Here is a 24560-nt window from a genome sequence, read left to right on the forward strand (position 1 = left end):
CGCCGGCTCCTCATAACTCATAAATCGGAGCCACACTCTTTCCCCAGCAGGCCCCCTCCCGCCCTCCTGCCGTCATTCCTGGCAGATGCTGCTGTGAGCTCACTCATTACATAAGGCATGTGAGCTATTTCTTGGGGGAGTGAGCTCCCTACACGGGGTTCCATTTCCCTCTCTCCCTCTCCAACCACCAACCCCCCACAAGCTGACCGGGTCTGGGCGTGAGGGGTGAGACCCGTGTGCTCCTGGGCCCCCACCCACCCACCCTGTGAGAGGGGAGAGGCCGCCCCATCCAGGTCCCACTCCCCCCAGAACAAGGGTGTCTGTGGAAGAGAAGAGCCCACAGCTCCTTCCTGCTACCCCAAGGAGTCCACTCCCTGGGGGCAGTGGGCAGAGACCCAGCTCCACCCCAACCTCAGGCATGGAGGGAGGAAGGAAGTCATTCCCTGTCCCTGACAGTCACTGTCCCCAGGATGGGGGTGGGCTGTCCTCCCCCTTGGGGTTGGGAGTTGCCCCCACTGGCACTCCTACCCTCTGCCCTTTGGAGGGCACCGGGGTCATTCGTGGGCCCTGAGCCCAGTGACGCTCAGCCAGGACTTGCACTCTTGGGAGGAACAGCGACCAGATCTCACTCTGGTCAGGACAGAGGACCCCCCAGTGAAGTGCCACCCGGGGAACACGAACCCCCAGAAGGCCAGTAGTGTTTCCCTGAGGTGGGCACCACCACAGAGGTCCTCCCGGGACTCGGCTGCTCTGTCTGTCCTCAGCCGTTGGGGGAGAGGGGGCCCTGGGGCCCGGGATGGAGGGAGACCTGTGAGGACACAGTGGACCCCAGAGAACACAGCGGGAGGCATGTCCAGGCAGCATGTGCTGGGCATTCCGGGGTCCAAGCCCTGTCCTGGCCTGGAGAGGAGCGGGATGGTCACCTCCCCGCCTGCTCAGCGAGTCGGGAGGGACGGCTGGGGGCCGCAGGGGCTGGGGGCGATCTTCCAGCCCTTCTCCTGAGCCAGCCCCTCCCCTCTCGGGGAGCAGGGCAGGTCCTGAGCAGGGCTGGCGGCAGACGCGGGCTCTCCCGCCCCCGTTGGAGGCCGCAGAGGCTGGCGTTGTGGCCTGGACGGGCCGGCAGCCTCCTGCTTCCTCCTGTCGCGGAAGGAAGAGCTGGAGGAAGAGTTGCTGCCGTGGGGCAGCCACCCTGGGCCCAGGGCTCCCGCCATGCCTAAGGGAGGCCAGCGGCGTGGCTCCCAGATGGCTCCTAGGGAGGCCGGCACGTTCGCCACGCCCTACTCGGTGACAAGGATCCCAGGCGGAGGGGACATGGCCCGAGTGCCAACGAGCGGTGGCAGAGCTGGAAAGCCCTGGCCTGCCGCCTCCTCCCGGCCAGCCTCGGCCCCTCTTCCTTTCTTTTCAGAGACTTGGTTCTTGGAACTTACACCCTCTTGGGTTTGCTATTTTTACCCACCCTGAGCCTTCCGGTCTCCATGGCGACGCCTCCAAACAGCAGATTCCAGGCGGCAATGACGTCACCTTTCCCTTTCCTGCCGCCCAGGCCTGGGGCGCTGCTGCGCAGCCGAGGGTGCAGGGCCGCCGGCCAAGTGGAGCCCCCAGGCCAGGGCCACAGCTGCCCCTCACCCGCTGTGGGCCGTGCGTCCCTCCCCTGTCCCTCGGACCGGCTGTGCTGGAGCCCCCACCAAGGGCACAGCCCAGGCCGCCCCCCTACCCTCACCCCCGTGGGATCCCTGCCATGCTGGCCGCCCTGTGGGAGCTGCTGGGGCGGCTGGCCTCAGGCCTTGCTGGCTGCTGGGGCAGAGGCCTGGCTGGCCTGGGAAGCGCTGTGGCCCCCACCTCAGAAACTGGAGACGGTGGCAGGGGCCCTCGGAGGCAGCAGGAGAGCCGGGAGGGCCTGTGGCCTGGGTCCCATGGGCATCTGGCCCCCTCGGGCGAGGCTGTCAGGCGCCCTGGCCAGGCCTGCCGCAGGCCGTGCCCTCCACCTTGGTCCTGATTAGGGAGCTGGACTCGGGGGCCATAGCCCTCCCTCCTGGGCCTACGTTTCCTGCAGTTGGTCACCAGGCTGTGTCTCTGCTGGGCCGCGCTTTACCTGGCTGTTCCTGCCACACACAGCCGGAGGTCTGCCCTCAGCCCAGACAGAGGACGGGGACACTCAGAGCTGGCTGGCCACTTCTGCTGTGATGGGGTGGGAGAGTGGGCTACCTGCGCCCTGGGTCACCCTCCTGGAGAGGTGCTCCCCCTGGGTGCTTGCTTTGCTATGAACTCAGACATTTGTTGCAATGCCTGAGAAATGTTGGCCTCGCAGGACCAGCCGGTGCAGCCTGGAGAGCTCCAGACCCCGCCATGCTCCAAAGGAGCTTCCTCATCGCTGAGGAGCCCCTGGACTTGTGGAGGCCTGCCACCTGCCACCTTGCCTGGTGGGATGCTGGGGTTTCGTCCCCTAAGCAGGGCCTCCTCCTCTTGGTCACCTCACAGGGCCTGTGACTAAGTAAACTCCAGCCCCATCCCCACCGGCCTGGCCTGAAAGCAGTCAGTGGTCCAGGCTGAAGGGGAGGGGAGCAGGCCGGGCTGTGGGGGCTCTCTGGGGGGCTGGAGCCCCTGGTGTAGGCCGGGCGGAGGGTCAGGGCCACACTCCATCCTGCCAGCATCCAAAAGGGCACAGAAGACACCTATCAATATCTCCTTAGCTGGTGTTTCTGCTGCGGACACAACACTGAAAGAAGGTGTTTTCCATGCTCGCATTCCTGCCCGAAGTCCCAGCTCGCCTCCGTCTGACACGGGCAGGCTCCCCCGCAGGTCTGGGCACGAGGCAGGCAGGTGGGCGGCCCCGTCTCCAGAACCCCACACAGATCCGTTCACGAAAAGGTGTGCAGAGAATGTGGCCGGGCCGGCGCAGGTGGGCCTTTCCCGCAGCCCCATCCCCAGGAGCCTCCCTGTCCTGAGGCTGTGTCCTGGGCGCTCGGTGTCTGGAGGAGGCCCTGAGAGAGGGCCCATGGCTGCAGGGAGGCACAGAGGCTCTGCGTGTGGGTGCCACCCTCCCAGAGCAGGCGGCTCTGCTCCCTGGAGTGGGGGTAGCTCTGGCAGGGTGGTGGACGTGACCTGTCCAATTAGGCACCTACTCCGACCAGCTCCCTCTGGACAGAAGGCAGGAGGGTGGACACAGGGGCCCGGGTGCTGTCGGTCAGTGAGGGGCAGGAGGGTAGGCTTCACACTGAGAGTGTGGGATTTGAGGATGAATGGCTCACAGTCCTGGAAGGAGTAGGGTGGTGGCACTCCGCCGTGACCCGCAGGCAGCTGTGCCCAGACTCAGTGCTCCTCTGTCCTGCCCTTCTCCCTCGGGGTTTCTATGTAATGGCTCAGGGTTCTGGGACTGCCACTGCCCCTGCCCTTTCCTCTGGACCCTTTGGACCCCACGGGAGGCCCCTGGTCTGAGCTCTGGCCAGCCAGACATGTCCTGCCCAGGCCAGGATGGATCCAGGTGTGGGCCAGGGGGCTTGGGCCCTGAGGGGCAGTGAGTGCCCATGGGGGAGACCCCATGCCAGGTGTGAATGTAGAATTGATTTCTTCCACCAAGTTTATTGAGGGCCTACCTGTGATAGCACAGAAAGGAGCAGAAATGAGTTCCTGTTCTCAAGTGGTTTCACAGGAAATGATGAGAAATTAAATTTTATATGTTCTGTATTAGACAGGGGTACATGCTCTTAAGAAGAATAGACCAGGGCGAGGCCAGTGGGGTGCCGAGTCAAGGGGGGCTCCTCATCAGGTCCATTTCAGCAGAGCCCTGAGATGGGAAAGGGGTGAGCATTCTGGGCAGAGGAAGAGCAGGTGCAAAGGCCCTGAGGCAGAAGTGCGCCTGGTCCCAGCATGGTCCACCAAGGGGTGGAGGGCAGGGCAGTGAGAGGAAGAGTGTGAGTGGGGTGTGGGCAGATGACATGGAGCCTGTTGTCCATCCCAGCTTCGCTCCCCCCAAGGGATGAGGGCTTGAGGGGGGCATTGCTCTGAGCCTGGGAGGCCCCCAAGGCCACAGCCCATCCCTGACAGTCTGGAGTGGAGCAGCCGCCCTGTGGGGTGGAGGCAGGCTTCCCCAAGAGGCAGAGGAACGTGTAGCACACAGCACGCGGTGCCTCCACTTCGCTGCTGGGAAAACTGAGGGCGAGAGGAGAGGCATCAATTTGAAACAGATGAGGCCATTTTCCTAAACATTTTGTTCCCAGTCCCGCCCCCAGCCTGGCACTGGGCTGGCGTGACCGGCGAGAGGAGAGCCTGTGCAGCCCAGCCCAAGCCCCCCTGAAGTCCCTGAGCAGCTCCTCTCTGCCCTGCCCAGGGACCCGCTGCCCACTGTCCAGCCCACTCTGGCCACAGTGCAGGGAGGTTAAGGAAACAGCCAATTTCAAAGGGTGGGTGAGAGGCTGGCAGGACACGGGCGTGGGGCGCAGGCTGCCTGGCCTGCCACCCTCGCCCCAACCCGGCGGCCCCACAGACGCCTCAGGGAGGGATCCTGTGGCCGCAGGCCTGGCATTGGCCTCTGCCCAGCACCTTCCACAGACCATTCCACCTCCAGGCCCAGCACTGCCCGGCGGGCTCTCATCTCCATGAGTAATATTTAACTTGGAAGGGCTGGCGGACAACTGCAGGGGAGAAGTTAACAACAAGTTTGGATTGCGATCTGCTTGCCAGGAAGGGGGAGGGGGGCAAAGTTGAGAGGAGGAGAGGAGGGCGGGAGATGGACCGAGGACCGACGCTCCAGGGAGGCAGCTGTAGGGAAGGACCGCTCGGCCTGGGGCCACAGCGCCCTGGTCTTGGGTCGCCGAGGCCCCGAACCCCCAGAGGCCTGGCCCCAGGACCTCAGGAACCAGAGCTTTGAGGCCAAATGGCTGGAAGACACACGCTGGGCATGTGCCCAGCTCCTCCAGCCTCGGTTTCCCCTCAGGAGCCACTCTGGTCAGGAAGAGCCTTGGGGTCCAGCTCTGGGGCAGAGAATACAAGACATGCACACACATGTGCACACACAAACACAAACACCCATACACACACTAACACACACACACACATGAACACACACACACACAACACTCGGTTGTGAGAACAGCCTGCCTGCAGCTCTGAGGCTCCAATACAAGGATGGAAAAACCCACGAGGTGGGAGCAGGGATGAGGTCCCAGCCGCGGCAGGGGAGGGCAGGCCTGCAGCCAGGCCAGGGCTGTCCCCAAACGGAGGTTGGCCCACAGGAATGACCACCAAGCACTCGCTGGGCAGCACCCCTGCCAGGGTGCCCTCATCCGCTCTAGGAAGAGCTCCAGCGGGCATCAGGAGCGTCGAGCTCTCTCCTCCCCACTCCCCCCTGCCCCCGGCCCCCAGCCTCTGGCCTCAGGCTCCATTTTCTCACCTCAAAAAGAGGAAAGCAGTTTTAGGCACCGTCCGGCTTCTCCAGCTCCAGTGTCCACCAGCCCACACCTGAGAAGGCTGAGAGGACCCTGCAGAGGGCCCCACTCCAAAGGACCAAGGGGAGAGGTCTTTGGCACCACCCCGCATGGGGACAGGTCACCCTGGGTTGCCATGCCCCATGGGGTCTGCCTGCATCCCACACCAGGACCCAGCCCTGCCAGCAGCCCCTGAACCAGGGGCCTGGCTCCCTCAAGCCAGGGAAAGAACCACACCCACTCCACACCAACGCTCCTCTGTCCAGAGGTAGTAAACCTACGTTGTCAAATAAGCTATTTTCCACAAACGTGCATTTCCACAGGGAAAAACACACCCTCCAGCCTGGTCATTCTCCTTGACTGCCTCCCCTGGGGGGCTGGAGCTTGCTGAGTGGGCGCTGGTGCTAGGGGAGGGGGGCATCGCAGGGTCCCACTGTTTGTCGGACCCTCTCCCACTTCTGGCATCTGCACTCTGCCACTGCTCTTTCACGAAAGTCAGACTGGGCCGGCCCGGTGGCGCAGCGGGTAAGTGTGCATGTTCCGCTGCTCAGCAGCCCGGGGCTCGCCAGTTTGGATCCCAGGTACGGACATGGCACTGCTTGGCAAAAGCCATGCTGTGGTAGGCATCCCATATATAAAGTAGAGGAAGATGGGCACAGATGTTAGCTCAGGGCCAGTCTTCCTCAGCAAAAAGAGGAGGATTGGCAGCAGATGTTAGCTCAGGGCTGATCTTCCTCAAAAAAAAAAAAGAAAGAAAGAAAAAGAAAGTTAGATTGTTTCATTTTGAACTTGCTTGACGAGAATTACAACCCAGCCAGGACAGGCAGTGTCTCTGTCGCAGCCTTTTTATTTTATTTTTTTGAGGAAGATTAGCCCTGAGCTAACATCCGTGCCCATCTTCCTCTACTTTATATGTGGGACGCCTACCACAGCACGGCTTGCCAAGTGGTGCCATGTCTGTACCCGGGATCTGAACCATCGAACCCTGGGCCGCTGAAGTGGAACACGTGCACTTAACCATTGTGCCATCGGGCTGGCCCCTCTGTCACAGCTTTTGAATCTGTGACCCTTCTCACGGGCTTGGCAAAGGGTCTGGACAGAGTGAGGAGTCCCTGCAGTGTGGGGGCTGCAGGGCCCGGGGAGGACAGGAGACCCCCGGAGCTTCATCCTCCTTCGCACTTTCCTTCTGGAGAGGAGAATCACCCATCGCCCACCTTCCAGGACAGGCCGGCGAGTGGGGTCTGGGAAGTGAAAGGACAGGGGCCCTGGGCAAGCGGAAGGCTCTGTCCACCTCCGCCTCACCCCAAGATGGTACACGTGATAAAAGCACCCCAGATTGGGGGCGCCCACCATGCCGGTGCTGCAGCCTGGATGTTTGTGTCCCCAGATTCGTACGTTGAAGCTGAAACCCCAGTTAGGGAGGTGGGGCCTTTGGGAGGTGATTAGGCCGTGTGGGCGGAGCCATCAGGAAAGGCATTGGTGCACTTATGAAAGGGACCCCAGAGAGCCCCTCACCCCCTCCACCGGGTGAGAGGACGCAGTGAGAAGTCTGCCGTCTACACCTGACAGAGGGCTCTCCCCAGATCCAAACCCTGCTGGCGCCCTGATCTCGGACTTCCAGCCCCCAGAACTGTGAGAAGTAAGTTTCTGTTATTTGTAAATTGCCCGGCCTGTGGCGTTCTGTTACAGTAGCCCAAACTACCACGACAGCCAGGGCACTGTCCCCGCTGCTGGGCATCAGCGGCTGAAAAGAAACGGAGAAACTGAGGCAGCGGAGTGCCCCTCTTCCTGGCAGGAGGGCACGTCTCAGGTTCAGGGCCCAGGCCCACCAGCAGGTAAAGTGCAGAAGGTGGCAGGGTGGCAGGCCGGGGGTGCTCCTGGCGCCCTTCCCAGTGTCCCCCAAACGTTGATGTGACATTTGGGGGACAGTCAGGAGAGCCCCCTTGGAGCCTGCAGCCTCTGTGTGGCAGCAAGTGCCCAGACAACATCCTGTGCCTCGGGCACGTGGCAGGAGGCTCCTCAGGCTTCTGGGCCCCTGGTCCCCATTCGTGGCCACTCCCCACGAGGTGTGGCTCCTGAGCACTTGAAATGAGGCCAGCAAAGCCATGCTCAATGCGCAAAGCACATACTGGGTTCCAGAGACCTAGTGTGAACAAGAGAATGTGTGAGAACATGCTGATACGTGTTACACATTACATACAGGTGCCATGTTGAAGCATAACATTTTAGAGATGTTGGGTTAAAATGAAATATGTAGTCCAATGAATCTCACCTACCTCCTTTTACCTTTCCGTGGGTGGCGACTATAAATTTCAAATGACCGGGTAGGAGGGGCAGGCTGATGGACAAAGGCTGGGCGGCTGAGGGTAAGTTAGAGGAGGCTGGGTCAGGGTGGAGCTCGGGGACAAAGGCCCAGCAGACAGAGGCTGTGCTGCAGGTGACAGCCAGGGGAAGGCTGGCAGGGGCCCGTGCGGCTCAGCATCCATGTCACAAGACCCCAGGCTGCCGGGCGTCATAGGCCACTTTAGCACGGGTCCATCGCCCACTGTTTCCAAAAGTGCTGGGCAGTAGGGACGAGGGCAGCTGGAATCCACCCCAGGTGTCACCCTGCAGTGCTCCCACCAACTCCTGGGCAGGGTGGGCGGCCACCAGGCATCAGAGAAAGCCACTGGGGCTGTGACAGGCATCTGGGGCCCCTCTTTGTCCCCATAGGTCAAAGGCCTGAAGCCCTGGGCAGAGCTGGATCTCGATGGCCACCCCACGGCCAGACGTTCTCATCACATGAGGGTGAGCAGCAGTTATCCGGGGGAAGTGACCATTGCGTGGCACATCCCAGTGGGCAGCTCCCACAGAGGAGGCGGCCCAGGGGACTCAGCATGGCCTCGATTAGCTCGACTCCTTTCAGCACCATCTTGGCCTGGGGACACTGCAGAGACGTGCCTGCAAGTCAGTGGACCATGGGCAGCCAGGGTCTCTGGATGTGAGCCTCGGCTGGCTGACCGTGGGAGATGAGGAGAGGCCGGCTGGGCATGGGCACAGAGTCAGGGTGGGACGTCATTTTCCTAAGGGTCTCCAAGGGCTGGTGGGAGGCCCTCCACAGCTTGGGGGCAGCCTGTGGGGGCACGTGGGAACCCGGGATGGGAGGAGTTGGCCTCACCATCTACTGAGCCTTGGGCCAGAGAAGCCTCCTCCTGTGCTCAGAGCGTCCAGCCCTTCCTTCCCTCCCTGACTCTGACCACCCCCTTGAGGCCACTCGGTGCCAACAAGTCAGCAAGGCCACCTGCCTGGGCAGCAGCATGGGAGGCCCGGGTTTGAGTCTCAGCCCGGCACTCACCGTCATGTGGCCTAGGACAAGGGGTCAGACAGCCTTGGGTCTCATCGGGCTCACCGGTAAAGGAGGGGAGCAACAGCACATCCATCGCAGGGCTGGAGGCGGGTGAACAGGCCAAGCCTGGGAAGTGAGGGCGAGACCTGAGGCCCAGCCCAGCGCTGGGGCTGCCCACAGGGCAGGGCGAGTGGGAAGCAGCTCAGAGAGGACAGGCCAGCAGTCAGCCCAGCCCAGCCCCCTCCCACCTGCGCAGACCCTGATGCAGACCTTGTGCCTTGTGTGCCGGTGCCTTTCTGAGAACTCAGGGACTGACCCCCAGCTCCACTCCAAGAAGGGCCTTGGGGGCACCGGCCAGGTCCAGAGCTGGGGGTCCAGGGGGTGCTCAGACATCAGCTGCCTGCCCTCCCCTGCCTGAAGGGGTGGACGGTGAGCACCAGGCTTACCCGAGAGTGACTGTGCAGGGTGGAGCGGGCCCCAGGGAAGGTGACCCGCACGTGCCGTGGCGGCCAGGCAGGCGCAGCTCAGGCAGGGTGGCCAGTGGTGAGCCTGCCAGGCGTGTGTTAGGAGAGTTTGGCCGAGGAGAGCCCCGCTTACCCTGTGGGAGAGGAAGCAGGCGGCATCGGGGCAGAGGTGCGGCTGGGCCTTCCCAGCGCCCCTGGGCCACCATGGCAGGACCAGCTCGGGGGGGCCCTCCTGGGCAGGGCACGGCCCTCCTGGCAGGTGAGCAGCCGCAGCCCAGGGAGGTGCCCACTGCCTGTGGTGGGCTGTGCTTCCGAGAATGACCACAAACCAGTCACGTGTCCCCAACTCTGGGGCCCCTCCCTCCAGTTTCCATCCCCAGCTTCCCCCGGCCCAGGGGGGTTTTCCAACTTCCTGCACACTCCTCCTCCCCAACCCTTCTCCTCTGGAGCGGCCAGCTGGGCTGAAGGTGCCTCTGGGACTAAAGGCCTGCTCCCTCCCTCCCTCCTGCCAGCATCCCAGCGCCAGGCCTGCAGAGGGGCTGAGGGGCTGGAGGCCCGACAGGGAGGAGGCGAGACCAGCAGACGGGTGGCCCGAGGGGGCTTGGAGCAGCTGGCTGCGTGGACGTCCGCCCCCAGCCTGTCCTGATTCCAGCCATATCTTGGCCCCACCCTAGGCTGCAGGCAGGCCAAGACCAGTTCAGAGAAGAGATTCTGCAGGGTGGCAGGCCACTGTTCCCACTGGACAGAGAGCCTCCACAGGCCTCAGAGGAGGCCCTGGGAACCCTGGACTGTGCTTTGGCTAAGTGGTGGCGGGGTAGGGGGTGCAGGCCATGGAGGGTCATGTGGCAGCAGAGGCAGGAGCGCTCAGCGTATACCTCAAAGGCCCAGGCCCCAGGGCAGTGGAAGTGGGTGGTGCCTGGGGGGGTCCCTGGGGCTCTTGCTACCTTGATGGTGAGGCCAAGGTGTCTCGAGTCAGAGAGCCGGCCTGGCTCCTTCTTGACCCCTGGACCAGACAATGGACAGTTATGCTCCGACTAGCTGCCTGCCTCAAACCTGGCAAATGGAAAAGGGAGACACTGACCCTGCGCAGGGGACTGGTGTCCCTTGTTGTGTCATAAGCTGATGAGCCCGTGACCCCTGGTTGTCACTGGGCCCTCTGGTCGGCCAAAGGCCCGGCTCCCAGTAAGACTCAGAGGCAGGTGAAATAACTCTAGGTGCCTGGCCCCTGGGGGTGGAAGTGGTGGTGGTAGGGAGGAGGCAGCTCTCCCTGCCTGTACCCACCATCCCTGCCCCAACAGACCCCTGCCCATTATTACCAAGGAGGTCAAATAGCCGTCTGCTGACCTCTGACCTGGCCTCTGTGTCTGCGGGGCAGGGCTGAAGGCTCTGTGTCCTCTGAATAGAGGAGGGGTAGAGGGGTGAGAGAAAGGAGGAGGAGGAAGGGGAGGAGAGAGGGAGGAGGGGGAGGAGTGAGGAGGGGAGGGGAGAGAAGGAGAGGGAAGAGTAAGGAGGATGAGGAGTAAGAAGGAGGAGGAGGGGGAGGGGTGAGGAGGGGAGGGGAGAGGAGGAGAGGGAGGAGTGAGGGGGGGAGGGGAGCAGGGGGTGGCCCTGGCTGAGGCCCAGCGGCTCCTCTCCTGGACTTGCCCATGCTGTGGGCCACACCAAGCTCCCGCCAGGCCAGCTCAACGGCCCCTGCATGCGGAGGCCCCCAGGGAGGGAGAGGAGAGCCTTCCATATCGGACGTCCCTCACAGCACAAGGTCAGGAATCGCTCACACAGAAATAGGGGTGACAAGCAGCTGGGGTTCTCGGTGGTGATGGGGTTGGGCCTAGAAGTGGCAGGAACCTGCGGGCATCTCAGGAAGTCGAGGACCCACCAGCAGATCTGCCACAGGAGGCAGCGAGTGGGCCGAGCCTCTCCCGTGGGAGCCAAGGAGCCCGGCCTCCCTCTGAGGTCCGCAGATGCTCCAGCTTGCCCTCTGCACCTGCAGGGCTCTCCAGGAAGTGCCGCCCCGTGCTGCCCATTCGGAACCCTTCCAGGAAACACGTGGGTCTGTAGCTGAGCTGCCTACTCCAGGCCACGCTCTCAGCCAACGGTGGCGGTGGCCTCCTCCGCTTTGGCGGTATGGTTGCCAGGACCCAGGGGCTAGAGAAGTGGATTCAGGATGCCCTGCTGCCCCCAACCAGACCCTGCTCCGTGTTTTCAAGCTGCACGAGGTGCAAGAGCCCCTCTGTCAGTGTCCTGTGGCTGCTGCACAAATGGCCACAGACTGGGCCTTAAAACAAGGAGATCCACCTATCCCCGTTCTGGAGGGCCGAAGTCTGAAATCAAGCTGTGGGCAGGGCTGCGCTCCCTCCGGAGGCTCTAGCGAGGGTCCTTCCCACCTCTGCCAGCTTCTGGGGGCTCCAGGCGTCCCTGGGCTGGGGCCACATCCCTCCGCCTCTGCCTGGATGTGCCTTTACTGTCATGCGGCTTCTTCTCTGTGTGGCTCTGTCCAAACTCTCCTCTTCTGGCAAGGACACAAGTCATACTGGACTTATGGCCCACCCTGACCAGTGTGGCCTCACCTTAATCTGATTCCATCTGCAAAAATCCTATTTCCAAGGAAGGTCTCCTTTACAGGTTCCCAGTGGACATGAATTTTCGGGGGACACTGTTTGACCCCCAGTATCTGCAAAGCTTGGTCTCTGCTTGACTTACACTCCCCTAGGAGGGGTCTGGATGGCCCCCTCTCCGCTTCCCTCAGGGTTAGTGGACTGGCCCCCCTGGGCCGGGCACACCTGAGGCTCTGGGGTCGCTGTGGGGCAGAGCGCACAGCTTGCCCTCCTGGGAAGGCAGACAGCACCCCAGCTCTGCAGCTCCTGCTTGTGGGGCGGGAAAACCCAGCAGTGGTCAGGAAGGCCTCTCTGGGAGCGGGCACCAGAGCAGAGCCAGAGGGACAGCAGTACATGCCACTTGTGGGGGGCAGGGGGATGGCAAGGGCAGAAGCCTGAGCTGGAGATGGGGACAGAGGAAGGGTCAGTGCGGCCGAGCAGAGGGCAGAGGAGGAAGTCAGGGGCAGGAGAGGTGGGGACCTCGTGGAAGTGACAAGGTTCACTAGAAACATCGGGAGAGAGTGGCTGGGCTTACAAATGGCACTGCTGTCTTCCCGGCACCAGCCCCCCAGCTGCCCCTCAGCTTTCAGGCGCTTGAGGTGGGGGCTGGAGGCTGTGCTGGCCCTTAGCTCTGGCCTGATGACTGCTATGTTCCAGCCACGGACACCCACCCACTCTGCGGCCGTGAGGAGAGGCCCTGCTCCCGCACCGGTGAGTGGGCCCCACACGCCTGCTGTCGGATCCCGCGACGTTTCCCGGGCAACTGTTTCAATCCAGCCTGTCTGCCTGGCGCTTGCACGCCCACAAATGCGCCTGCCTGGCTCCGGGCAGGCTTGCCTGCTTGGAATACACCGGCCGGCAGGTGTGGCCCAGTACAGCCCGCTGCATCAGGAGGCCCAGCTCTCAAGGCCATTCTCGCCTGGGGAGCAGGCGCTGGCAGTGCACCGGCAGTGTACCAAGTGGGTGCCATGCAGCTCTGCCACATGGCGAGGGATGCAGCCGCCCGTGCCACAGGAGCCCTGCCTGTCGCCAGCTTCCCTTGGCATCTGGACAGCCGTGCCACTTTCTGGGCCTGGCTGTGCCTGCCGGCCCTGACCCTGTCAGACTGCCTGTGCCATCTTGACCCCATTTGCAGGTGGCCCGACGGCAGAACTGGCCCCCCAGAAATCAAAGGAGGGGTGAGGAAGCCAAGTGGGGCTCAGGCCACCCCAGTCAGCTCTGGGCCCGGGTCCGGCTGACAGGTTTTGCCTGGCCCAGGCCCTGCCTCGGAGCAGAGGATGACCAGGAGTCCCAGCGGGGCTCTTGGGGGCATCTACGCTGGTCAGAGGCAAACCTCACCCCCTGTGGAGTGAGGAGCCCATTCCCGCCTGCTCTGAGGACTCCAGGAGCCGGGACACCTGCTCCTTGGTGGTAGAAGGTGCTAGGGAGGGATGGGCCCCGACCTGCTAGCTGCCAACGACACCCTGATTCTGGAATGGGTGCCTTGGAGAGGAGGGGGAGTCTGGTTCATCACCCACAAACGTGTCAACAGTGAACGAAGCAACAGAGAGCACAGAACGAGGCGGCCCGGCAGCCAGGCCACACCTGTGGCTGCAGAGTGTGGCTCTGCCACTCCTGCCCATTTGAGCAATTTCTGCTTCGCCCGAGGGGTGCCTCCTACAAAACACTGGAATAGTCTTTGTAAACATGAATTTTGGCTCATAAAGAACTTGTTTTCACAGTGCCAGTCAGTCCCAATCAGAAATTATTTTCCACTGAAGCTCATTGCCTGTCACTGCAGCAGACGGCACAGAAAAAGCGTCTTTTAATCAAGTTCAACTTTTAAACTTCCTCCAGCCCCACCCCTGCCACCATCTTGCTGATAACGCTGGGACAGCCGGGACAAGGTGGGCCTGGCGGGGTGCACGGTGCTCCCCTTCCACTCCTGACACCCCTGCAGGCCGGGCCGCAGTGGGCAGCTGTTGGGGCAGCAGTGGAATGGGGACCGGCGCGGGGCGGCTTCCTGACCAGCGCTGCACCTGCTGCATGCCTGGTGCAGGGGTCACCCCAGCTCCGTCCTCCGGGGCAGTGTCCCAGGCTGTAGGCCCTGGTGGGGATGGAGGGGAGTTAATCCCCAGCAGCCGGATGAAACCAGAGAGGAGGAGCCCCCCAGAGGACAACTTTTTCATGTTGCTCTGGCTCCGCCATCCCGAGACTGCCCGGCCCCAAGGGCCTCTGTTCCACCAGTTGGCGCAGGCCCGGCCAGGGGTCCGGTTCCCTTCCCCTGGAAACCAAGGGTAAATGAGGCTCTTTGGGGTGGCTTAGGCCAAAGGAGAGTGGGGGCCCCCCACCTTCTGTGCCATAGGCTTGAGCCAGTCTGAGCCCAGCCCTGACAGCCCCCTGGGACCTGCACCTCCTCAGGGCACCTGCCCTCAGGCCATCTCAGTAGTCTTGGGTCCATCTGAGACCCCTCCCCTCTCCTGCCTTGCTCTGCCTTTCTTGGGTCAGGGAGCCGGACCATGTGAGATCTGAGGAGGAAGGGGAGGGAAGGGGCCGGGAGTGCCTGGGACGCTGAAGACCTCGTGCTCGGTTCCCTGGGGCCCTGATCCACAGCAGCAGCTGCTCACACAGATGTCCCCACGTAGCTTCCCAGCACAGCCCGAGCGCTGGGCACACACTGGCCATCTGAGGCCTGGCGGGGCCTTCCACTGCCTTGGGGAGGCCTGGCGCCATTCCTCCTGGAAGTCCCCATGGCTGGCTTGCAGAAGTGTGGTGACACTTCCAGGAAAGGCTCTGAAGCGGCAGAGGCTGATGCCAGGACCAGCCCAGACCGCGTCTAGGAACCCCAGACACAAGCTGTTTGGGAGCCCTCGGTCAGCTGGCATCTGCAACGTGCCAGACCCGGCAGCCCCAGTCTGGCGTTCTCTCACCTGGGAGCAGGCCCAGCCACAGCTCACTGCCTCCAGGGGCCCGAGACCCCTTCGCTACAGCAGCTCTGTTTGTTTATACAAGTGGGATCTGTTTTCCAGCAGTTGGCAGGCCCTGGGGGTGAGGACTCCGTCTGCAGCATCTAGAACGGTCCCCGGCACAGGTCGGGTCTCAGGGAAGGTTTGGTGAATGAGCCTGCGCCGGCTCTGGAGGTCTGCGCTGGCAGCTGGATGAAGGACGACCTCAGTGCTACAGGAGGACGGCTAGTCACTTGGTTGGCCTTGCCTCAGGGGCGGGGGGCCCTGGCACTGGAGTGTGCTACAAGAAGGAGGCCAGCATGAGGGGCTGGGAGGAGGGTTGCGGTGTGAAGAGGAGCCGAGGTGAGGAGGCTGGAACAGCGCCGTGGGAGCCCCGGTGGAGGTGGGTGCAGAACAGAGCCCCAAAGCTGCTGGGGCGGGGAGAGCCAAGGAGACCCAGCACCCCGAGTGACAGCTGCCTGTGGTCCCTGGAGATGAGCTGCCTGCCCTCAGCCCTCTGTACACCCCAGCCCTGGTAAGGGTGGGGGTCGCCCCAGGGACACACCTTGGGGCCCACAGGGCGCTGGTGCAAGCCCAGTCAGGACTGGCAGAGCGTCAGCAGCGGCCGAGGGTGCCTGGGCGTCTGCTGCCACCAAGTGGTGGATCCCACGGTCACTCGGTGAGAGCAGCTGGGGCCCAGGGTATCAGTGAGGCCCCTCACAGGCTGTCCACACCAGGCCCCGGGGCCAGGACCCCTGCCCTGGCTTGCCACCTGGACTTTGTCACCTCACTTTTTGTCTTAATTGAGAAAACCAAGCTCCTCTGTTTGTAAGTAAACAGTCTCCTCCTGGGAAGGACAGCCCTGTCCACAGAGCTGGAAACTGAGGCTCAGAGCTGCTCCAAGCAGCCAGAGGTGGCTGAGCCCAGGCGGGCCTAGCAGCCAGGTGCGTGGGCTCTAACTGAAGAGGGTGCCTTGGAGAGGGGGGCCAGGGACCCCCTAGTGCGACTTCGGAGGCCTCTGCAGAACCCAGCTTGCCTGCAGGCGACAGCAGCCGGCTGGGCTGGGCAGGGCCTCCCCCACTCTCTCCTCACTGGAAATGCCTCCTACAGGGCCAGCACGCCTCCCCCACCTCGTCCCACCTCTGTGGTGGAGAAAGGACCCTGGCCTCAGCCTCCCCAAACGTTGAGGTCAGGACACGTTCCTCTCTGATAGCGTCACGGGGGAGAGGAAGGCCTGGGGAGCAGGGCTGGGGGGTCCCCTGGAGGAGGTGGGGTCCAGCGCGCAGGTCTGGGGGTGTCAGGGTCAGGTTGGGGTGGGGGTCGGGGCGGGGTCCGGATTCTGACTCCAGGGCGGGGGTGAACGTCTAGGGCAAGGATAGGCAGTCCGTGTCCAAGGCGGAGGCGGGGTCTGTGTCCAGGGGTCTTGAGCCGGGCGGGAGCAGGTGCCCCCCGGGGTCGGGGGTCGGGGGTCCGGGTCTTGCGCGAGGATCCGGGGGCGGGATCTGCTTCCAAGGCGAGGATTGGGGGTCGGGGGCGGGGTCAGGTCGGGCGGGCTTCTCACTTCCGCCGGACGCGCGCGCTCAGGGCGGATGGAGGCGGCGCGGAGGCCGCGTCTCAGGCTGAGCCGCCGGAGGCCGCCCTCGGGGGGCGAGTGAGACCAGGGGTTGCGGGCTAGGGGAGGGGAAGGGAGCAGGAGGGGGGCTGCCGGGTGAGGGTCCCAGTGTCCCCTGGCTGAGGTGTGGCTGTGTCACGCCCCCACGTGATTCCCGGAACCCGCCTCGGTGCCGCCCCACCCGCCATCCCTGGCTCCTGCAGCCCCTTCCCCTCTGAGACCCAGCTGAGTGCCCCCACCATGAGTGCCCCCATCGCTGAGTGCACCCCCGCCGAGTACCCCTCTGAAGTGCCGCCCAGCCCCCACCCTGCTCCTCTGCTCCCCGTGCTGCGTAGTGCCCAGGCCGAGTGCCCCCTCCGCTGAGTGCCCCCACGCCGTGCTCCCCAGGCCCCCCAGCGCCAGCCCCGAGTCCCTCCAGGGGGGCGGCGACGAGTGTGCGCGGCTATGGGCGGAGCTGCTGCGCGCGGCCCGCGAGGATCTGAACCTGGACGGCGAGCCGCCGCCGCTGCCTGCTTTCCCCGGCCAGGTGCGTGCTCCGCGACCGGCGGGGTGACCTGGGGGTCTCCGACCCGGGCGTGATGACCGCGCCCGACGACCCGGTTTTACAGGAGCCCGGGCGCAGCCCTGAGCGCACCACGCCCTCCGAGGTCTTCACCGTCGGACCTGAGACCTTTTCCTGGACGCCCTTCCCGCCGGCCCTGCGGCGAGGCCGTGGCCGCTCTTACCGGGTGCTCCGCCCGGCCGGGGGGCGCCCGAGGTCCCCCGACCGGGCCCCGCAAGGATGCCCCGCGCCCGAGCCCCGCGGGACCCCCAGCGCCGAGGAGCAGCCGTCGGTGGAGGGCGCACCGGGCTCGCCGACCCTGCGCAGCTGCCCTATGTGCCAGGCTGACTTCGACCCTGGGTGAGTGTGCCCGGCCCTGGGCCTCCCTCCCCTCTGCTGCCACAGCCCGGTGCCCCCAGCCCTGTTTGGAAACCGCAGCCGTTTTTAGGGCCTGAGACTTGATGCCTGAGCTCAGCTTCTGCCGTCTAAAGTAATGTTTCCTGCACGAAGTTAGCAAACGGTGACCATGCCAATTAGCCAGAGGATACAGGGCTGTAGGTTGGGGGTCCACATGCTGGTCCCCATCTGGGGCCCAGTGGACAGGCTGCAGTCTCCACGGCGAGGGCAGGCAGCCTCTTCTCCAGCTCCTGCCCAGTCCACCCTGACATCAAGGTCGGGAACCTGGTGGTGCCTCCATCCCGGGGCTGAGATGTCTCCGGGGCCCGGAAACCCAATCCACGAACCTGGGCCGCGGAAGCAGAGTGCGGCAAACTTAACCACCAGGCCGCGGGCCGGCTCCGTGTACCTTTTTTGAAGTAAGGGGGGTGGAATCCAATTTTGCTAAGAAGTTGAATCCAAACCACCCAGCTTGGTGGGCCGTGTGTCAGACACCAAGGACACAAGTGTGGGGGTCGTGGGGGTCACGGGGGTCCAGATGGCAGAAGGAGCTTGGTCAGGTGAAGTGAGTGGACATCAGCTTTTGGTAAGCTCCAGATTTCGTGTCTGGGAAACCGTGTGGTCAAGTTACATGCACGTCCATGGTCTTCAGAAGCAAAAACAGCCCTGGAGGGTGAAGGGAATGGACTCCAGAATCAGCAGCTGACGCCAAAAACAAAAGCCATCAGACCAGTTACCGGAATACACAGCACGAAGCTGCACAGGAAGATCCTTAGATGCTGCTGCTTATTCAGAGAGATGAAATCCCCATCTAAAGGATCTAGGTTTCTCCAATCTGTGGCGTTTCCTGGGAACCAAGCCTCTGAGGGCCTGGTGTTGGGGGTGAGCCCCAGTGGCGCCCTGCTAGCACTTGCCTGCCATCTCCACGCAGCCCCGCACGGCTCAGGGTGGGGCGCGGAGACGAGAGTGGGCTGGTTTGGGTGAGGCAGTGGCGGTCCCCAGGTGGGGCCTGTGTACGTGGGTGAAGCCCCAGCAGGTACACGTTGGGCTTGACAGAGGGGCCGTAAGTGGCCCACGGCCAGACATCTGGCTCCCTGGTGGCAGCAGAGAAGGTGCGGAGCGTTTCCACACCCAGCACCCACTGTCCCCTCTCCCAGCACCCACTGTCCCCACACCCAGCACCCACTGTCCCCACGCCCAGCACCCACTGTCCCCACACCCAGCACCCACTGTCCCCACGCCCAGCACCCACTGTCCCCACGCCCAGCACCCACTGTCCCCACACCCAGCACCCACTGTCCCCACACCCAGCACCCACTGTCCCCTCTCCCAGCACCCACTGTCCCCACACCCAGCACCCACTGTCCCCTCTCCCAGCACCCACTGTCCCCTCTCCCAGCACCCACTGTCCCCACACCCAGCACCCACTGTCCCCTCTCCCAGCACCCACTGTCCCCTCTCCCAGCACCCACTGTCCCCACACCCAGCACCCACTGTCCCCTCTCCTGCCTGTGCTGTCGTAAGCTGCAAATATTGACTCCCTGGCCAATTCTTTTTTTTTTTTGAGGAAGATTAGCCCTGAGCTAACTACTGCCAATTGTCCTCTTGTTGCTGAGGAAGACTGGCCCTGAGCCAACATCCATGCTCATCTTCCTCTGCTTTATATATGGGACGCCTACTACAGCATGGCTTTTTGCCAAGCGGTGTCGTGTCTGCACCCAGGATCCGAACCGGCGAACCCCAGGCCGCCGAGAAGCGGAATGTGCACACTTAACTGCTGCGCCACCGGACCGGCCCCTCCCTGGCCAATTCTGACGAAGCAGCGAACGCTTTTAAAATAGTGAAGTCTTCTTGATTCATACCCATCAAAGAAATGCGGGGGCAGAAGACACCATTGGAAGGCCTGGAAGGAAATCCGCTTCCTTGGCAGAAGCCCTTAAGACTCCTGATGCTGTCAGGGCGCCCCAGCCTCCTCCCCTTTTAGGGGCCTTTGTAAAACCTCGGATTGCTCGTATTTCTACACAGTCTATAAAAAGACTCCCAAAGACAGGGACGTTAGGGAGAAAAGAATTCCAGTTTTGAGCTTTTTAAGCAGTTAAATTAAGGCTTGGCAGAGGGCCTTGACTTCTCCAAAGTAGGTGTCAGTGCAGTTGGATCCAGGTCTTGGCGTGTCTGGGATGCTTCTAGCACGTTCTTCCATTTGATTACAAAGGAGAGAGTTCTCGGGCCAGGACACACCCCCGAGGCTACAGCCATGACTGGGGGACAACAGAGCGTCCATGTCGTGGGCAACGGGGCTCACATCCATGTGGGATGCTCTGAGACGCAGACAGCAGGAACCTGGGGCAAAGAGACTGGTTGCAGGGTGGGTGCAGGGGGGGCACATCCCATTTAGCAGCTAGACACAGTAACTGAACTGTCACATTGTCCCGTGACTGACCCTAGAAAAACCTTTGCTTCTGGTGGTTCTCAGGGCTTTTTTGACAGTGCAGCGCCCTGTGCTGGGCGGGAGGGGCGGTGCTGGTCCGCAGGAGGCCGGTGACAACCGGAGCTATTCGGGCTGAGTGTGGGTTTTGGGGAGCATGTGCGGGAGGACTAGCTCACTGTTTTGCTCAAAGTTTAGCGCTCTGCGGCTCACTCAGAGAACCGTTTTATTCTCTGATGTGACGGACAAGTACATATGGATTCTGTGAGGCGTGTGTGAAACGCCGTCCCCTCGAGATCCCCTTGCTGCTGTCTTCTGATGTCCTGGGAGTTTCTGATGCCCGTGAGGCACGTGGTGGTGGGGAAGATTGGCTCCCGCGGGCCAGCTGACGTGAGGAAACCAGAACCTAAGTAGCGTCCCCATTTATCTGCTGATCCTGAGCCAGTTGCTGGGACCTTACAGCTCCGAGGCCCCTCCAGCTGCTTGGCACCGAGCCCGCTCTGCCCTGTCCGCCTCGAGAAGCCACTGGAGCATCTCAGCTGAGGCCCCTCTTGCAGCTGTGCCAGCCGCCCACACGTGGGGTTGCCAGTGCGTCTGTGAGGCAGGGCTGTCATGATGCAAGCTGAAGAAGCACCCAATGTGCGATCTGGCAGAGATGAAGCCTGACACATTCCCAGAGGGTGCTCCCCACTGGAGGGACACTGCCTAGACACCCTTGCACAACATGACCTAGGTCCAGATCTTAGAATCTTCTGGAAGCCTTGGAGAAAGCTTATGGAGGGGCTGGTTCTGAGCACAAGCTGAGGCCTGACAGTCTCAGACAGGCTGAGTGGCCCCAGGGACTTCACAATGCACTGCCCAAGGTCTGCAGACCTGAGACAGTCTCCGAAGGCCACCAGAAGCAGCACGGGCTCCTGGGAGCAGCTGGGAGTTGGCTATGGGGTCATGTTAGGTGAGAGGCTGGCCTGGTGTGGCCGTGGACCTCAGCCCTTGGCTGCCATGCCTTGGAGTGAAAGGAGGTCATTCTGGGCTCAGGGCTGCAGCTCTGTGGTTCCAGGGGAGGGCCTTTTACATTCTGGCCAGTGAACTTAGCCAGTTGACCAGGACAGTCCTGGAGGTGGCTGGAGGACAGGCCACGTCTTGGGAGGTCTCTGAGGGTAGGGAGAGGCCATCTGGGCTGGCTGGCAGGGTGTTCAAACCACCTCAGAGGCCGTGGCCCACGGGGTGTTTCCAGAGGGCCCCACAGGACTCATGGCACTTTATACGCCCCTGGGTGGGCCTGAGGTGGCCTCTCTGCCGGCTGCTGGGTGCCCCGATGGGGAAAGCTGGTGGGGCCAGACTAGTGTGCTGTGTCCTGCTCTGTAAGGGCAGGTGGGCCCCGCGGCCGCCGTGACACCTGGACGGGCATGGGAGCCACAGGACGCAGCAGCCTTGGGTTGCTGGAGCAGAGCAGAACCTGAGGGTCAGTCGTGCTCCCAGCACTCACCTGGGTCTGAGGGCAGAGGCTGTGGGGACACACGAGTCCCACCATGGAGTGGGTCATCCCCCAGGCTGCTGAGCCTAGGGAGACGTAGGGAGGCTGGGCCCATCTGGGGCATGAGAAGGGCTGCAGGAGGCGCTGGACCAGCCCTGGCACAGCAGGAGGCCAGGAGCTGAGGGGAGGCCGACTGACTAGTGGGCCCCAGATTGCAGGGGACACAAGGAGCATCGCGGCTTGCAGCCGTTGGATGGGCGACTTTGTGAGGGGGTGCAGTTCCCAGCTGTGGTGTGCAGGGCACAGTTCCTCGGATGGGACAGTGAGCCACATGGCTTCTGGCAAGGTCTGGCCAGTCTGGGCTGGAACTGCCCTCTTAGCCCCCAGTAGCTCTGCCGCCTTTGGGAGTCATGGCCGGAGCCAACCAGGCACGGCCTCGGCACATCAGGGACGGCCTTCCCTCCTTGACAGGGTCAGCAGAGGTCAGGGATGAGGGGCGCCTGCTCTGTGACACACATCCAGACCCCTCCCCACACCCCTCCGGACACGAGGGGCCAGCCCCGCAGACGTCAGAGCTTCCGGAATTCGGGACGGCAGCTTGAGTTGACTAAACCCTCTCCCCAGACGGGCTGAGTCACCCACATCAAGAAAACGACTTCTCAGGCCCAGGCTGCACACCCACCTCCCATCCATGGCTGCCTCCTGCCTCTCAGACGACGGCAACTGCCCTCCCGGGCACCAGCTTCCTGCTCTTTTCGGGTGGCAAGTGGGGTGATGGTTCTAAGAGAGGAGGGGATGCACCGGCCTTTTGTTGATGCAAAGACACCTGATGGATTTGTCCAGCTGACGGGGCAGAGCTCCTGCCGGGCCGAGGAAGGACCCGCCCTCGACCTTGAGACTGGCCAAGCTGCCTCTGCCACTGTCCTTGCACTGCCACCGTCAGGCCGGCCGTTTCTGCCAATTCTCTTGGTTGGCAGATGGGCTTTTGGGGCTGGCCTTCAGGCTCTAGCAGTTCACCAGGACCCACGAGGGGCTTGCGCTGAGTGGGCACGAGAATCCCCTGGGGGCTCATTCAGACACAGGGTGCCCCCTGGCCTCAGATGCGGGAGCCTGAGAACCCCTGCCTGACGAGTGCTCCCCAGGCGTGTGTCCAGGGCGCACTGGGAACCTTTGACCCAAGGAACAGGATTTGGAAAGGCCGTTTCCGGTTGGTGCGACCCCTCCCTGCCCCTGCCCGTTTCTGACCAGCCATGGAGGCCGGCACGGGTCTCTCTCCACCAGTCTTTGGTGCACGTCAGCACCTGGGAAGGGCAGGAAGGTGCGTGACGGATGCTCTGGCCAGGGTGCCCTTCCGTGTGGTCAGCACTTCCCTCTGTGTGAGTGACCACATCTCCTCTCCCTCACAGGCTGGCCCCGCTGGACGTCGATAGCCACCTCGCTCAGTGCTTGGCAGAAAGCACAGACGATGTGGTGTGGTGAGCTGCCCACCTGTGCAGCATGGCATCGTCTTCCCCTCAGGCCTGGCTGGTGCGGGGGCCTGGTCTCACTCCACCGGCCAGAACCACCTCCCCTCTACTCAACATATTAAAAAGCTACATGTTAAAGACGTGTCAGTGTGAACTGCTTGTGGCCCTCTCTCTGCTGAGACCGAAACACTGGATCCTTTTTCTTTTCTGGCTTATGCTGAGCAGTGACTTCCTGTAGTCGGGAGGCTGACAGAGCCGCTGGGTGGACGGACCCAGTCCCAGGCAGGTAAGCAGAACCCGGGTTTTCATACCTGTGTGGGCCCCACCTACAGACACGTGGACGGGCTCAGGCAGCGCATTTTCCTAAGTACACGGGCTTGGCTCACATTTCACAGCTGTGTTTTAATTCCCCACATGAGCTGGTTCCTTAGGCAGCTGCAGGTTACAACCAGGGGCACAGATACTGTCACGGGTCTGGCCAGAGTCTGCCCCGGCACCTCATCACTGATGGGTGTGAGCGTCAGAGCAGCTTCTCCCCAAACAGGGAATTTAAGGGGAGGGAACGGCCCAGCGCCATCGGCAGCGGGCAGGCCAGTCCGCCAAAGCAGCCCGAGCCAGCCACGTTTGCTCAGGCTTCCGGTCTGCATGGAAAATGGGGGAAATGGTCAGCCCCAGATTCTGGAAGAGCTGGACTTTGGTGCCAACTCATGCCTCGTACCCAGTCTCCCTCACGGCCACGGGGGCCGCAGGGCCCTGGCGCGGAGGGAGGAGCGTGATGTGCAAACCAAGATTAACTTCCAGAGGGTGATGCTTGCCTTTTCAAAAGGGCTTCACACAAGCCCTGAAAAGACACGGAGGGACCTTCCCTGCAAATGACGAGGTGCAAGACACCAGTCGGAAAAGGCTGTGTCCTGTGTGAGTCCAGCGACGAGATGCCAGAAAAGGCAAAACCACGGAGGCAGTGAAAAGACCCCGGGGGGGGAAGGGCGAGTAGGGCAGTGGGACTGGTCTGTAGGGGCTATAATGGCAGATACGTGTCATCACACATTTCGTCCAGACCTGGAGAATGGCCAACACCAGGACGGGAACGTGGACTCGGTGACGACGGTGTCAGTGCACGTTCCCAGCTAGAATGGAAGCAGCCTCTGTGGGGTGTGGACAGCTGGGGGGCGCTGCGTGTGGGGTGCGGGGGACACATGGGAACTCCTCTTGGTTTTGCTGTGAACCAGAAACTTCTCCAAATAAGTCTATTTAAAAAAAATACCTGCAAAACCCTCTGCTTCCTGGAAGCACCTACTTTTAACGAAAATAACAACAGTAAGCGTTTTCATTCAAGTCTTTAATGTGCAAGAATACGAACGACCTTGGCCGTTGAGGGTGAGACTCATCCACAGAAGGAAAGCCGGCCGGCGACGGGCTCTGCTCGTTCATTGTACAAAACCACGCGGCTGTATTTACTGCTTTACAATCGCGGCGTCCGCAGTTTCCATGAACTATGTCAACAGGACACACACTGGATCGTGACCGGAGCCGTTTGCAAATGTTGGGGTTTCTGTTTCCAAACCCGACTTCAACACATCCTCCACCTTCTTTAATTGATAAAACAAGTGACTGGATATACGAAACTCCCCCTCGCCACCAGCACACCACACATTCACGTTTGTACACGAGCAGCCAGGACGCTGTTTGGCAACACTGAAAGAAATGCCTGAAATGTGAACAAACTGTGGCCCCATGCTGCCTGAACAGAGGCGTTCTCTCTGTGCCCAGCGCAGCAAATACTGACCCCTGTCAGGGGAAAGGGGGGCTTCTCGGAGGCCGTCTGTTCCCCCTTCCTGGGCGCCCTGGGGGTCTCTCCCTCCCCAGGCAACGTCAACTCGCCCCAGCGTGCTGCCCACCAGGCACGAGTGACCGCA

The 24560-nt window shown here is 62.4% G+C and overlaps 1 protein-coding gene and 1 long non-coding RNA gene across 2 annotated transcripts; one reads left to right on the forward strand and one right to left on the reverse strand.

Moving 5' to 3' along the window:
• Positions 1 to 6423: 6423 nt before the first annotated feature.
• Positions 6424 to 9510, reverse strand: LOC123285441 (uncharacterized). The gene is made up of 3 exons (XR_011503796.1): positions 9346 to 9510; positions 7700 to 8874; positions 6424 to 7566 (listed from the first exon to the last, which is right to left on the reverse strand). It is a non-coding gene; the product is annotated as an uncharacterized lncRNA (long non-coding RNA).
• Positions 9511 to 16277: 6767 nt separating this feature from the next.
• Positions 16278 to 22784, forward strand: FAAP20 (FA core complex associated protein 20). The gene is made up of 4 exons (XM_044769494.2): positions 16278 to 16381; positions 16730 to 16868; positions 16951 to 17243; positions 22585 to 22784. Exons 1-4 carry the CDS (start codon positions 16320 to 16322, stop codon positions 22655 to 22657), a joined length of 567 nt encoding a protein of 188 aa, XP_044625429.1. The 5' UTR covers positions 16278 to 16319; the 3' UTR covers positions 22658 to 22784.
• Positions 22785 to 24560: the final 1776 nt, after the last annotated feature.

This window comes from Equus asinus, chromosome 5 (assembly GCF_041296235.1).
Source record: "Equus asinus isolate D_3611 breed Donkey chromosome 5, EquAss-T2T_v2, whole genome shotgun sequence".
NCBI classification, from domain to species: Eukaryota; Metazoa; Chordata; class Mammalia; order Perissodactyla; family Equidae; genus Equus; species Equus asinus.

Excerpts from the sequence above, each read along its gene's own strand:
- FAAP20 (XM_044769494.2), top strand. The coding sequence starts at position 16,320 with ATGGAGGCGGCGCGGAGGCCGCGTCTCAGGCTGAGCCGCCGGAGGCCG. Across the intron at positions 16,382-16,729 it reads AGGCCGCCCTCGGGGGGCGA|GCCCCCCAGCGCCAGCCCCG; the intron begins GTGAGACCAGGG and ends CGTGCTCCCCAG. Across the intron at positions 17,244-22,584 it reads CAGGCTGACTTCGACCCTGG|GCTGGCCCCGCTGGACGTCG; the intron begins GTGAGTGTGCCC and ends TCTCCCTCACAG.